The sequence below is a fragment of the Mycosarcoma maydis genome, chromosome 5 (assembly GCF_000328475.2).
Source record: "Mycosarcoma maydis chromosome 5, whole genome shotgun sequence".
Taxonomy (NCBI): Eukaryota; Fungi; Basidiomycota; class Ustilaginomycetes; order Ustilaginales; genus Mycosarcoma; species Mycosarcoma maydis.
In genome coordinates this window covers 524,508-538,971 of record NC_026482.1, presented here as the reverse complement: position 1 = coordinate 538,971, position 14,464 = coordinate 524,508, and the positions used below count along the sequence as shown (strand labels likewise).

The following is a 14,464-nucleotide window of genomic DNA, read 5'->3' as shown; positions in this document are numbered from 1 at the left end:
TGCTAAATCACGAATCACGAATCACGAGTGAATCACGAATCGTGAATCGTGAATCCGATGTGTAAAATCGCTTAACAAGCTGGGAGAAGAGCTCTAACATCGGCACTGAAATGCAAATGGTGAATCCGTGATGCACGATGAGCGCACTGTACTCTGTTCCGGCTCTTGCAGCACCTCGCAGAGGCAGTCGGTTTCGGACAACGCTCGTGACTATTTCGTGTTAGCAGAATAGCCGAAAATCACGATTCACGCTTCACGATTTCGCGATTCGCAAAGTGCTTGTGCAGCTCTGAATTTTTTGTTTTACCTTTTCGGATGAGCGCCATCCGTGATTTCTCCGAGTCGCACGTCAGATCACGAAACTTGGGTAGCCGCCCTGAGTGCGCAGTGGAATTGCAAAGCCGATTTACAGCAATTGACAGCCAAACGGCGATTTGCACGGTGTATATTCGTGAATTCTTTCTGGCGGCTTCACTGTCACATCCACACGCTCAATCACGGATGGCCCGAAATGACGTTTAGATTGAGTGAAGGAAAGAGGAGCAGAGACTAACGTTAACTATAGCTTAAGAGCAATCGAAGACGGCTAAGATGTCAAGAGCTGAGGACTGTAGAAATAGAAGCACGAGGCACAAGCCACCGGGAACGAGGGGAAACTGATAAAATGTGAGGTTGTGCTGAGGAGACAGTTGCGCATGGGCGTCACGGCGTGATTCACAATTCGTGATTGCGACATCGAGTCTCTCTGAACCGCCTTCACACGTCCCTCGCGTCTCCGACCTTCCTCCTTCCCTCGAAGTGCAAACCACCATCTCGGTGTCCAAGCTTCGATAATGTTTCGTGATCAGTCTGTCAACCGCGACCCCCTGGCTTCGGCGCCGCTCAAGCTCGATGCAGAATTTGTCGACAAAAAGTTATCCTCAACTACATCATCCTCTGACAAGAGCCGCAGCTTCGTCGAGATCAAACTCGGCCTGGCTGGTAGGAAGCTTATTCTGACCGGTTGGAGAGCCCTACTGGTGCTTTTGGCCATTTCTTGGTACTTTTGGGGGCCGTTTCGATTGGCCGAGCTTGCCAACTTTGGCAGCGGCTATTTTGCTCCTGCTCGTCCTTGTCCTCATGCAGTAAAGCGAGTACAAGGATACGCTGACCTGCTGCAAAGTTCCGAATTTCTTCCCTCGCTCGGAACCGTCTCGCAATCTACTGCTCGTAACGAGACCCCCGAGGCACGATGGAAGAAATGGTTTGCTAAGCTTGAGTCGGATTTCCTCGCTGTGCCTACCGCCCAAGGCGCACGAGATGCCCTGCAGAGGTACACCAACGTCAGTCATGTCGCTGGTTCCCAAGGTGATTACCACTCTGCTCTGCAGATTCTCGAGGAGTGGGCAGATCTCGTAGGTGCGCCTCTACCCGATAACTTGAAGGATCTCGTCTTCGACGCTGGTTCCTCCCAGAGTCAGGCTTACCTCAAAGGCGTTGAAGGAAAAGACGGCGTTCGAGCCTGGACCGATACCTATGCTGTTTGGCTCAACTATCCGATCAACTCGACCCTTACCCTCGCCAAGCCTGATCAGCTTGACCAGCCCTATTGGACGGCCAAGCTCAAGGAGGACGTGCTGGATGCCGATCCTACCAGCTCGCGTGGCGTACCTCTCTTCCACGGTTACTCGGCTTCCGGCAGCGTCTCTGGTCAGGTCGTCTTCGCAGGCATGGGCAGAAAGCAAGACTTTGCCGATCTCGCAGCCAAGGGCATCGACGTCAAGGGCAAGATCGTGCTCGTTGATTATGGATCCAATTTCCGCGGTCTCAAAGTGCGTGCTGCCCAGGAGGCGGGTGCTGTCGGCGTGATCATCTACACCGACACCATTGAGGATGGCGAGATTACCGAGGCAAACGGACACAAGGCCTACCCGGACGGCCCAGCACGCAATCCTTCGGCTGTGCAGCGTGGATCCGTGCAGGGACTCTCTTTCTACCCCGGCGACCCTTCGACTCCTGGTCAGCCTTCGTACCGCAATGCAACTCGATTGCAGCCCGAGGACGCCGACTCTCTGCCCAAGATCCCTTCTCTGCCTTTATCTTATTCTGAGGCCAAGGTGCTGCTCGAATCGATCAAGGGCAAAGGCGTCAAAGCTAGCGAGGTCAACAACCGTCTCGCTGGAGCTATCGACGGTGTTGAATATTGGACTGGTCCTTCGGACGATATTGTGCACCTGGAAAACTTTGTCGACCTCAAAGTACGCGATATTTGGAACACGTACGCGGTGCTTCCCGGTCACATCAAGGACGAAGTTGTTGTTCTCGGAAATCATCGAGATGCGTGGACGTTCGGTGCGGCCGATCCCAACTCTGGCACAGCTGCATTCCACGAAGCTATCAAGGGTCTCGGTCAGCTTTACCGTCAAGGGTGGAAACCCATGCGCACGATTGTCTTTGCGTCTTGGGATGCCGAAGAGTACGGTCTGGTCGGATCGACCGAGTTCGGCGAAGACTACGCGCAGTGGATTCGCGATCACGTCGTAGCATACCACAACGTCGACGTCTCGGTTTCCGGATCCGTGTTGCAGGCTTCTTCTTCGCCGTCTCTCTCGCGTTTCGTGCAGACGGTCGCTGCTAAAGTCGATGATCCCAGCAAGCCTACTAAGAAAATCGACCTGAATGCATTCCACCCTCTCGGTTCCGGATCGGACTACACGGTGTTCTTGCAGCACCTCGGCATTGCCTCCACCGATCTCGGCTTCAAGAGGGCTCCCACAGATCCGATCTACATGTACCATTCCAACTACGACAGCTTCTACTGGATGGACAACTTTGGCGATCCCGGTTTTAAGCGCCACGAAGCAGCGGCCAAGCTGGTTGGTTTGATGGCGATCCAGTCGTCCACTCAATTGTTCGCGCCTATTGACGTTCAGGATTACGCAACCGAGCTGACCAAGTACCTGGCTAAAGTGCAGACGCTGGCTGCAAAGAAGCTGGGTATCCCGAAGCGAGCCGGTGCCAAACACCCGCGTTGGTTGAAGAATCTTGGTCGTTCGATTCACGAGCTCGGTGCTTCTGCGAGACGGTTTGAGCATCGCAAGTCGCACCTCAAGGCCAAGCTGTTGAAGCTGGCCGAGAAGCACTCACAACACCATGCGCAGCACGAGAGCGCTAACTGGCAAAAGGAGATCTGGAAGGTGTTGGGCGAGATTCGAGTGCTCAACAAGCAGTTGCAGACTTTCGAGCAGGGTTTCATCTCGAAGCAAGGTCTGAAGGGTAGAGAATGGTACAAGCATCTGGGCACCGCTCCGGGCAGGTGGCTGGGTTACGGAGCTACTACGCTGCCCGGTGTGACGGAGGCCATCACGCTGGATAACGGACAAGGCGTGGAGAGCGAGGCAAAGCGTCTGGCACAGCATATCGAGGCACTGGCACAACACTTGCACAAGCACTGAGACGACGCACACTGCAAAGAATGCTTATCCTGTGCGCATAACATGTTGGTATTCTACCGTTCACCGTTCGGAGTGATGAATGACAAAACGTACAAGTACAAAGTGCATCGCATGCGATCAAAACCCTCTAGAGATAAGCAGGTCCTTGGTTGCTTCGTACGTCACAAATAGCACGGCGTTGACCGGCAATGCTCGCAACACGGTGGGACCTACTCCTACGAAAAACGCTCTCCACCCACCTTGTCTGTACGTGTGCTTGGCTGTGGACCAAAACAAACTGCGTCCTCTCACATCATCGATACCGTTCGTAGCTTGGATCTTGGTTTTGATCACGTCGGCCCAGAACGTGCTTAGCCAAGCGACTACACCAGCGACTGCACCGCTCATTGCCATGTCCAGGTTGGTCAAGGGTTTTCCTGTATACCTCTGGATCTGACCGTTGAGCCATTCGTAGCTGGCGAAGTACGGGCCATAACCCAAGTCTCGGATAGCGGTGGTACACCAACCTCGGTAGACACCTCTTCTCACACCCTCGGTTTTGACCACATGCTTGAAGACGGACCATGTGGTTTTTCCGCGAGTGGTATCCATCTGCTCGCGGATCTTAATCAAGTCGATCGGTGACGTGATGAGCGACGATCCGAGACCAGATAGCATTCCGGCGATCAGCACTTGTGTAATAGCGTGGTCGGAGAAGACATGGTGTGACTCTTGGTAGCGAAGCGAGATGTTGTACAGGCCAAAGATGGACGCGTTCATGATGGCGACGCCGAGCATCGGAGACGTGACACCTTTGTACAGGCCGGACAGCCGTTCTTCCCGAATGATGATACGAAACGCGTCTGTGGCCGAGCGGTAAATAGGAAGCGTGACGTGGAACGCTCCTCCACCACTCCTTGTTGAAGACGATGCCATGTGTGGTATTTGGATGGCTGTCGAGTGAGCCGCTGAAGCTGGGATTGCATGTCTAGATTCGATGGTGGAAGCGTAGTCTATGCGACAAGATGAAACCAGTTTCGACGCGCTGGATGCGGCAGTGGACGAGCGTATTGACGGAGTGTCGTGCTTGTGTGGAAGAAGGCTGCAACTTGAGCTAGAGGCAGGCTGAGCCTGAAGCCGGGTCTTGACCGTATCAAAAGGGTGACCGGCGAGCAACGAAGCGATACCGCCAGCGGTACCTGCGATGAAATCGACCAATGCAGAAGGAGCAGCAGACGCCGTCGTCATTGCTGCCGCCGCTACTGCTCCTACCTCTTCCGACGACGCCATCGCTTTCCGCCTCCTCTATATGGTCCAGGCCTATAAACGAGTGTAAGAGTATCTGTGTCTGTGCGTTTGTGAAAGAAGAAAGACAAGGTTCTAAGGCCGTGACGAGCTGGTCCTGCGCCCGCTATTGACTCGTGTATGGTCACGGCGAATTGCCGACTCTTTGAAAATGTGGAGAGCATTCCAGATCACAACATCGGGCAATATTCACGGCCGGGGTCCATCGATCTCGATCCGTCTTCTGTTTTCAACTTGCGACTGGTGACTGGAAATTCGTGATTCATGATTGATTCTGTGATTGTGTTGACCTACTCAAGAATGGCGTGCGTGCGCTCCTACGCTAAGCTGTCCAGTATTGCCCACTCTGGGAGCACGTCATCTCTTGAATAGTCAACGCTAGCGCTGTTCGGCTACTGTTCCAGTCCCCACTCATTTTCGCTTTCCCCGCGAGCACTAGAGCAAGCACTACTTGACATGCAATACAGATCCTGTGGTAGCTGCACCCGCAGGTTGTGTCGGTATTGCGCCATAGCAGTCACGAGTGAGGATGTTCGCGGTTTGCTTTCTTCTCGGTGTGAATCCTCAGCTTGCCGGGTCACTCGTGCCTCTTATCAGCGCATCAGGAAGATCTTGCGCACAGCCTGCGTGGGAGACTTAGCATACAGTGCACGCAGCGTTTGGGCACTCGATTGCCTCTCCGGCTCTTTCCTTTTCAATCGAGATAGGCCGTTTGTGCACGTTGGAAGTTTTGTCCTCTGTCAGCATCAGGAGATGTATTTATGTGTTTGTATAAGAAGCTGTTATCTGTTTGTCCGCTGGTGCTCTGTTCGGCTTCCACCATCAATCAGCTCGTGTGCATCTTGTCGCTCTCCGCAAAACCATGTCGGCCCCTACAGCTACCAACGATACGGCGGCTGCTGTTGGTCAGCTCAACGTCAACGAGAATGGCTCGTCCCAGAAGCGCATTATCCTATACGCATTTATGATGGGCTGTTCAGGCCACCAGTCTCCGGGGCTCTGGACGCACGCAGCCGACCGTTCTCGATATCACAACAAGCTATCCTACTGGACCGACCATGCCAAGCTGCTCGAATCGGCGCACTTTGACGGACTCTTCCTCGCCGACGTCCTCGGAGGGTACGACGTGTATGCCGGCAACCTCGATGCGGCACTTTCGTCGGGTGCTCAATTCCCCGTGATCGATCCACTTTTGCTCATCTCTGCTATGGCTGCAGCTACTACCAATTTGTCCTTCGGTATCACAGCCACTACTTCGTACGTTCACCCTTACGAACTCGCTCGAAGGTTTTCCACGCTCGATCATCTGACCAACGGTCGAGTGGGATGGAACGTCGTTACCGGATACCTGGATTCGGCGGCGCGACAATTCGGTGCCAAGAACCAAGATTTGCACGCCAAGCGATACGAAGTCGCCGACGAATACATGGACGTTGTCTACAAGTTGTGGGAAAGCTCATGGGCGGATGATGCGGTGGTTCACGATGCCGGGAAACCGATCTATACGCGTCCAGAACGCGTGCGAGAGATCAATCACAAGGGCAAGTACTTTGAGTCGGTTCCTGGGCCGCATATTTGCGAGCCGTCTGCTCAGCGTACGCCGGTGATCTACCAGGCTGGATCGTCGGGACCAGGTATGGCATTTGCGGCTAAGCATGCCGAGGTGATTTTCATCGCAGCGCACAAGCCCGAAGTTGCCAAGAAGCGTGTGGATGCAGCTAGGCAGGGCGCCGAAGCTGCCGGTCGCGATCCTGCCTCGCTCAAGGTACTTGCACTTGTTTGTCCGATCATTGGTAAAACCGACGCCGAGGCTGAAGAGAAATACCAGGACTATTTGAAACACGGATCGGATGAAGGTGCACTGGCTCTTTTCGGCGGTTGGACCGGAATTGACTTGTCCACTTATTCCGAAGACGAGGAGCTCCGAGCCACGGAAAGTAACGCTATCAAATCCGCCGTCGAGAACTTCGCCACCCAAGACCCCACAGTCCCCAAATGGAACAAGAAGGCGGTCGCCAACAAAATCAAACTCGGCGGCCTAGGCCCCACCATCGTCGGCGGCCCCGAATCCATCGCCGACCAGCTCCAGGCTTGGGTCGACAACGCCGGTGTCGACGGCTTCAACCTCGCCTACACGCTGGCCCCAGGAACATTCCAAGACTTTGTAGAATTGGTCGTGCCCATCTTGGAAAAACGAGGCGTCGTCTGGAACAACTATCCCCAAGTCCAACAGCCTGCGCAAGACCAAGTCGCCGATGGCCCCAAGCAAGGCTTCGGTATCAACGAAAAGATCGGTATCACTTCAAGGGAAAAGCTCTACGGTGTAGGTCAGAAGACACTCAGGAAAGATCACTATGCTTCCAAATTCACTTGGAAAGCTGGTCTCGATGCTCCCGCCCTCGAGTAAGCATCCATCCGTCAAATTGTACATGCCCAATTCAAAGTAGCTTCTCATCACGAAGCCCACGCTGCTACCGTCGAGACAGAAACATGTTGTGATTGCACCAAATGAGACCATCGACCGCAGTATCGCGTTCAAGTATCGTCCGGAGAGGCTAGAGCTAGCATGTCGGGCTGCCAGAACCTGATGCACTCGAGCACCACATCCGAAGCTGGACTCGACTTTTTTCTGCTCTCGCCGAGTCGGTGAGATGCAAGTTTTGATTTGCGCGACTCTGATTCGTTGGTTGTTGTTGATTCTTGCTGGGTTTGACTGCCACCATTCAGATGCAGAGTGGTGGACCTCGGCGTTTGCGGGCATGTTGCCGATGACGACGAAGAAGAGCCGGCATCATCGCTGCTTGGAAGCTGAAACCCTTTTTCGTCGGCTTCTCGAATCACAGTCGACGTCACAGGGATAGGTTCCCAGCTTTGCCGGTACAGAGGCTTGACCGAGCGACGTGGCGTCGAAGTGCCAGACAATTCAAGCCCAGATGCGATCGGCCCAAAAACCGCCTCCAGCTCCGATTTGGCGCTAGACGCACGTCGCGCTTCGGTCCCTTGGCGTGGCTGCTGCCTGTCCTTGAACGTCGTCGAGCCGATCCGGGCGGATGCTTGTAAACGATCAGTGCCGCCGCTAACAACCGAGTCGAGTGGATAAGCCATCTCGTCGTCCTTGTCGATGCTTGAATCCGCGTTGGTGCTTGTGTCGGTAATGTTGCTGCTAGTGTTGATTTGGTGATTGCTATTGGTCGAGTTGCTGTTGCGATTGTCTAGGTTCTTGTTGCTGATGCTATTGCTGTTGCTATTGCTGATGACGAGGCGATTGTTATTACATTTGAAAGGCGCGGAACCATTGTTGGGCCTTGTTGGCGCCGAATGATCTATGAATGATGCGGATGAGGACGAGTATGAGGAGGACGGTGACCGTGATGGTGTTGGTGAAGGTGAAGGTCGTGAACGGGTCTCGTCGGCTTCTCTTTGAGCGATACTGGTCTGCAGTGCGTCCGGATTCGAGGCTGCTGTGCTTCTAGACTTGCAAATACCCAAGTCAATGGCCGAACTGACACGGTGCAAGAAGGGCAACGCTTTTGCTGCAAGCTTGCAGCGGTTTGCAACGTTTTGGAATGAGCAAACATTCTTGTCAAGGTCACTGCGAATTTGGGTGTGGAAGGGGGAAGCGGTGCCGATTTGCTGTGCGCGAGGCGAGTGTTGCGGGGCCACCGAGTCGTTGTTCTTCAAAGGACAAGACAGACGAAGCAGTGCCGTAGCTTGAACGATCGCAGCTGCAAGGGCATTGTTGGTCAATTGCCACCAAGCCAGTGCTTGAGGTGGAGCACACGCTGTGGCACTGGCATACGTCTCTGTTTGCCATGTCGCTGATCGGAGTACAGCTGAAAGGGAAAACATGGCGGATGGCGATTGGTGTTGTCCCGACGCGTCGTCGGCCACTTTAGCTTCGGAACTGTTCCGATCAGATTCCAGAGTTGGAGACGCCGCTGTGCTGTCGTGGGCATGGCAAGCTGGTCCTTGCGGCTTCGTGTTGACTCGAAAGGCACGAGGTCGACCAGCAAGTGCAGACAAGAACCATGGGCGATGAAGAGCCATGAGCATGCGATGGACCATGGAGCAAGCCATGTGACGCTGGCAGATGATGTGAGCCAGCTCGTCCTCGTCCACCTTGCCTGCCATCTCGAGAGGGAGCGGCTTGTGCAGAAGCAAAAAGTCAGGCAAGCTGGCGTGGTAGCGTCGAATCCTTTCATCGAGCTTGACGACGTCAGCATGGTCTGGGAGCGTGATTCTCCTCTTCTCTCTGCTTGGATGTATAGCTTTGTTGTCCAGCAGCGTTGCATCTAGATGGTCGGGGTTCTGTGTGCACTGACTGCGACTGTCTAGCGACATGGGCTGTTGAGTGAGGATAGAGACCTGCTGCATGAGATCGGCAAGGCCGAGTTTCCAATTGTGAAACACGTTGGGGCTGTAGCGGTGGCCAAATGCATCAAGACAAGTGTAGAGCGGCGTTCCAAAGGTCGACCAGATAGCCTGTATGGTTGGAACGTCGGCAAATGTGGCGAGAGAAGGACCACCATGAGGCGAGGAGCTTTGAGTGACGTTGCAGGGTTGCGAAAAAGTAAGGAGCTGACAGCGAAGGTGAAAGATGAGATCGCTGAGAAGCCTGTTGCAGTGAAGACGATCCTGGTCGGTGATGGCGGCTGTTCTGGACATGGTGGGGGATGATAGTGATGCAGACGAGGTTGCGGCGCAAGCCAAGTCGGCAGCTGCCTGGTGTTGGCTCGCAACGGAGGGAGCAGCCATCTGGCACCGTGATGGATCTTGCGTCGCCTCGACGCAAAGAGGGAACAGGGCGGACTTTGCGAGGATGAGCGCGAGACCGGTGAGACCGCGGGAGCGGTGGAAGAGCTCTTCATCGTCTGAACAGAGAAGATAGGTAGACATGAGGTAGAGGGCCGAGCATGCATCGGGTGTAGGATGATGCATGAGCTCGACATTGTTGTTTGAGCCAGCAAGGCAGGCGGAAGCAACGCCAAACCAGATTCTACCGCGCTTGTTGGGCTTGTCGGCAAGACCCGCCGACGTAGGACAAGATGGTATTGAGGGAAAGCAAGAGGAAAAGAGATCACCAAGCGCAAGTGCTGCTAGGAGACACGCGAGGCGATGCGGGTGAATTGAGTCGGCACCGTGACGTTCGGCTTCTTCGAGCGTCTCGAGGAGCGTAGTGCGATCGACCGGGGTGTAGATCCAAGCGATCCCTTGGTGGTAAGCATGCAAGAGGTCGAGGCCATCGCGGAAGGGAAGTAATACATCGAGATGGGGTATTCCGAGAGAGTAGCGTGGGAAAGGGTTCGAGGAGCTGCGCGGTGTGCTATCGGATGATGGCGACGAAGGGTCGCAAAGTGTGGGAAACGGTGAGCTGGAATCGCACCGATGTGCTTCGGAGCGTCGGTCACGAGGTGATAATGGGTGAGACTCGGAACGCTGACTAACGCCTCTACTGCCGCTACTGTTGCTGTTGCTGTTGGTATTGTTGCTGCTGCTGTTGTAGACTGGATGTGATGTAGGCGAGGAGCATGTCGCAGCTGTCTTTGGGTACTTTGCGTAAATCTGTGATGACAAAGAGGGATTGGAGAGGGTGCGCTTGCGAGTAAACGCCTGATCGCAATCGGCCATACTGAATCTCTGGAATGGCAGAGGTGGTCTAGCTGGCAACCATTCGGGATTGGTGGCTGGGGCGATACTGCCGGTTGGATGAGAGAAGCAAAAGGTGCGGTGTGGCGTTACACAAGGTGACTGATGAGAGTGTGAATGACGGATAGGAGGCTAGAGTCGCAAAGGATACGAAACTGACAGGAATCAGGATCCAAGTGACGGGGCGGGGAGGGTGGGGCAAGCAGCCAAAGCGGGCGGCCAAGTTGGGCAAGCTTGCAATCGAGGGACGCTAGACCTTATTCATTGGCGATACAAGTGAAAACGGTTAATATATCTTCGGCCGGGTGTAAACCGAGGAATCCAATCATGAATTGTGGAACAGGTGGAGAGAAATCGTGATTTCGTGATTAGGGTGCAAGGGCGCGACAAGGCGTTGATGGAGCGGAGATGCTCCGATAAAGCGGGACGTGGGACGGGCGAAGCGACGCTTCACACTCGTGACTGTAACTCTCTCTCGGCTTTGAACTCCCAAGTGTTAACGTTCGTGATTACTTGCGGTGCGCTCACGCTCTGCTTGGTGCTTAGAATCGTGAATAGTTGGTGCTTGGTGCTTGCTTGGTTCTTGGCACTCGACACACGCGCACATCCAAACCTTGTCTGAGCAATCGTAGTCTACGGTCAGCTCTTGTCGCCTGTTAGCCAGTTCACTGCTGGGACGTTCTTCCGCTCTCGATATAAAACGTAGCGGTCTCAATCAACGCTCGAATTGGCTGGACGATCTCTTGTTAAGCGCTCATGTTCACAACTGTCATCTAATACGCGATCCGCTTGATTGTTTTGCCTTTCTTTTGCGAGCACATCCATCGCATATCATTATCCGTGATTCATGATTCGTGAATCGTATTCAGGAGTTGCATGCGGCAACAGCAGCTGACAAAGAATCGAATCGAATGGCAACCAACTAACAACGAAGCATGGCGCAAGAGCCGTTCGTTGGCCTAACTTATTCACGATTCTCAATTCGCGGATGCGGATTCACGATTCCTTTGCCGACCAAATTCACGATGCGCAGTGTCGGCCGATGGCGTGTGCCAGTAATCACGAACCAGTTATCGGATCTACTTCCACGACCGATGCCAGCATTCCCCTTTTTTTTTTATATGAAACACGCAACGGGCTGCCCCTTTTTATTTGGCCGGCGAACGGATAGCTCCGGTTGGCATGTGCACACACACGACTCATCGATCCTGGTTTGACCTTGCTAGTGGCGGTGCCTCTTGAAATATTCACCTCGCTTTACAGACATACAGACAGTGGGCCTCTTTGGCCACCCATCCCATGCCACTTTTTCCAAGGAGCAGGCCAGTTAAACACGAAGCACCAATCACGCATGTTGCACGATCAATGTGCGCAGTTTGCAATCGAACCGCAGCTCGGAACGCGACAGCTGGGATGACGAATGGTGAATGACCATTTCGTTTGACTACTGTCATCACCAGCTGCCCTCTCACAAAATAGATGTCGACCTATTCCGTGACAAGTCAATCTCCATGGCAACGTTGTTCTCCTTCGTCCTGCTAAAGATCAGAGTCGACGCCATCGTCTCACAACCGATGAATGAGTACAAGTCCGGCGCAAGCGGGGGGTGATTGACTCAGAACTGTCTGTGTGGGTGTGTGGGAATTGAGGTGGGGGGTGGACCCTTGGGTGCTGAATCAAGGTCAAGCTCTTCTGGCACGAGAGTGCAAGGAATTTTCATGGTTGGCTCTGCAATGTTCAGTTTTACTGGTCTTGTGGCCTCGGATCTACGGCGATTCTCTGCCGGGCATTGTGCTTGGCAATCGAGTGGCGTTCAGGATTGCTCATCCTGGTACGCAGATGACTTGCTCGAAACAGTGACCTCTGGACATCCCGTTCTTCAGAGGATTCCTGGCTCCAGAATTTAGTCCGACCGCCCGGTCCGGATCCGCGCGGCCCATGCCGAAAGTGCTGTTCGGAATTATCGTCAGTAGTTTCGATTATTGTGGTCATCTTAGAGTAAGTTGACGCCATAACCCGAGGCCTCGGTGGGGCAGCCATGATCTACGCCAAGCCTCCTGCTTCTCATCCTAGGACGACGAGCGGCAACAAGCTTCCGGCAAATCTCGGAGCTTATATCCGAAGAAACGGCAGTCAGCGGAAAACTCGCAACTCGATAACGTTAGAAAATGGAAAGAAATCGGCAACAGCAAACAACTCAAATTTCACGATTATCACGAATCTGTACAATCACAGAATCGGACGACAAACACGAAAGACACCAGAATCGGCGATGAGATGTCAGGCGTGGTCCTTCAGAAGTGCCAACATCAGAAGAATGCTTGTTGACGCTCAGTGCCTGCCGCACCGACCACACCGAACCACGCCAGCCCTGCAACTGCACCGCCAACGATCGTGACAGCAGGTGGAATCTTGAACCACTGCGTTGCAACAAACGCCGAGCTGGCAACTACGCCCCAGAAAGGATCCGATGTTAATGGCCCACTCTGGGTTGCTGCCTCCACGACCGCACCTTGTGCAGGAGTGTAAATGTAGCCCACGAGGAACAGCTGCCAGACGGCCGTATAGACAAGGCCGGTCGCCGAAGCGTTGAGACCACGAAGCACGGATTTAGCAACTTCGTGCTTGCGCCACGAGTTGTAGACGGGCAGAAGCGAGAGTTTGAGCAGAAGACCCGGTGAAAAGATGCCCAGCCACCCCAGGAATGAGCCCAGCGCAGGATTGCTGGGGATCGCGAGAACGCCGAGGTAAGCAGCAAAATTGAAGTTGGGTCCAGGGAACGCTTGAAGAATGGCAAACCCAAGGAGAAAGTCGCGAGACTCGACCCATCCATTGTCGACCGTGTAGCCTCGAAGCAGTGGGATAACGACAGGACCGCCACCGAAAATGATGATACCTGCGATCATCATATTGGTGAAGAAATCCAGTATGCGTGGTGGTGAGGTGAGTTGGGAACGCGTCACTACCACAGCAACCACGAGCGCGATAAAAGCAGTCAACAGGGCGATAGAGATGTTACGGTTCAGTACCATGATCGGCGTACGGGTGTCAGCTCCGGCGGCTGGCGACGTGTTGCCGTGTTGGTTGTAGTTTGTGTTACCACGATCCACAGTGTGAGCATTACGTTGTCTTATGTGTGTTTCCGTCGAACTTGTCGCTGCTTGGAAGGGAAGTTGTTGAAGAGCGGGGCCAGGCTGCTTCTTGTCCGTGGCATCAACAGACGCACGACGAACAACAGGCTCAAGCTCTATATCCTGGATCGACTCGCCCTGCGTGTTGGCAGCAACTTGGCCGTGATTCTCAGACTTGACCTTGTTGCTCGTGAACTTTCTTGTAATTGCTTTGAGAAGGCGATGGCGAAAGTCGTAGAGGAGTGTGATGAAACCGCCTCCAAATACGAGCACGGGATACATCCAAGGTGCATGATAGCAGATTCCAAACGCTGCAGATCCGAGCACCAGCAACCTCGACACTGAGTCGGTAATCGATGACTTGCTCAGCTGAAAAGCAGCTAGAGCGATCAGACCAACCGCCGAGGCATTCAAGCCAGTCAACAGACCAAGCACGATGGGCGGCAGTCTTTCGGGAAACTTTCTGACACCAGCACCGAGAGCGGCCATACCTGCCGCTCCCGGTAGCGACCAACAGAGAAAGGCGATCAGACCTGCCAGCGTACCGTTGCGAGCGAGAGCAATGGAGAACGCGAGCTGCGTCGAGCCTGGACCAGGAAGAGCATTACCAAGCGAGAACAGGTCGGCAAAGGTGGTTTCGTCGAGCCATGCCAGTTGGTCAACAAAGCGTTTGCGGAGAATGACGACGTGAACGCCGGGGCCACCGAAGGCTGTAAAGCCAAGATCCCAAAAGTGGCGAATTGTATCGACGAGCCGAACGCTCAGCCTGAGATGGCGACGATCTTGGGCTTCTGGCTCGAGCAAAGCGCCGGCAGAGGCCGAGACGGAAGGCGTACCATCGGTGTTCACAGCTGACGATGGGCGCGCTGTACCTAGGTGGGAGATCCGGGAACGCGATTGCGCCAGTTCTTGCGCTGTCGACATGATGAGTACATCCAGATCACAACATGTGACGAGATGGTACTGCTG

The 14,464-nt window shown here is 54.1% G+C and overlaps 5 protein-coding genes across 5 annotated transcripts; 2 read left to right on the top strand and 3 right to left on the bottom strand.

The window, feature by feature from the left end:
- Positions 1 to 833: 833 nt before the first annotated feature.
- UMAG_02217 (uncharacterized protein) lies at positions 834 to 3,434 on the top strand (the record flags this gene model as incomplete). Its single annotated transcript, XM_011390257.1, has 1 exon — positions 834 to 3,434. The coding sequence occupies one exon, from the start codon at positions 834 to 836 to the stop codon at positions 3,432 to 3,434; it is 2,601 nt and encodes an 866-aa protein (XP_011388559.1).
- Positions 3,435 to 3,551: 117 nt separating this feature from the next.
- UMAG_02216 (uncharacterized protein) lies at positions 3,552 to 4,661 on the bottom strand (the record flags this gene model as incomplete). The annotated part of the gene is made up of 1 exon (XM_011390256.1): positions 3,552 to 4,661. The coding sequence occupies one exon, from the start codon at positions 4,659 to 4,661 to the stop codon at positions 3,552 to 3,554; it is 1,110 nt and encodes a 369-aa protein (XP_011388558.1).
- A 919-nt stretch (positions 4,662 to 5,580) lies between these two features.
- On the top strand, positions 5,581 to 7,125 carry UMAG_02215 (uncharacterized protein; the record flags this gene model as incomplete). The annotated part of the gene is made up of 1 exon (XM_011390255.1): positions 5,581 to 7,125. One exon carries the CDS (start codon positions 5,581 to 5,583, stop codon positions 7,123 to 7,125), a length of 1,545 nt encoding a protein of 514 aa, XP_011388557.1.
- A 128-nt stretch (positions 7,126 to 7,253) lies between these two features.
- On the bottom strand, positions 7,254 to 10,346 carry UMAG_02214 (uncharacterized protein; the record flags this gene model as incomplete). Its single annotated transcript, XM_011390254.1, has 1 exon — positions 7,254 to 10,346. The coding sequence occupies one exon, from the start codon at positions 10,344 to 10,346 to the stop codon at positions 7,254 to 7,256; it is 3,093 nt and encodes a 1,030-aa protein (XP_011388556.1).
- Positions 10,347 to 12,673: 2,327 nt separating this feature from the next.
- UMAG_02213 (uncharacterized protein) lies at positions 12,674 to 14,419 on the bottom strand (the record flags this gene model as incomplete). The annotated part of the gene is made up of 1 exon (XM_011390253.1): positions 12,674 to 14,419. One exon carries the CDS (start codon positions 14,417 to 14,419, stop codon positions 12,674 to 12,676), a length of 1,746 nt encoding a protein of 581 aa, XP_011388555.1.
- Positions 14,420 to 14,464: the final 45 nt, after the last annotated feature.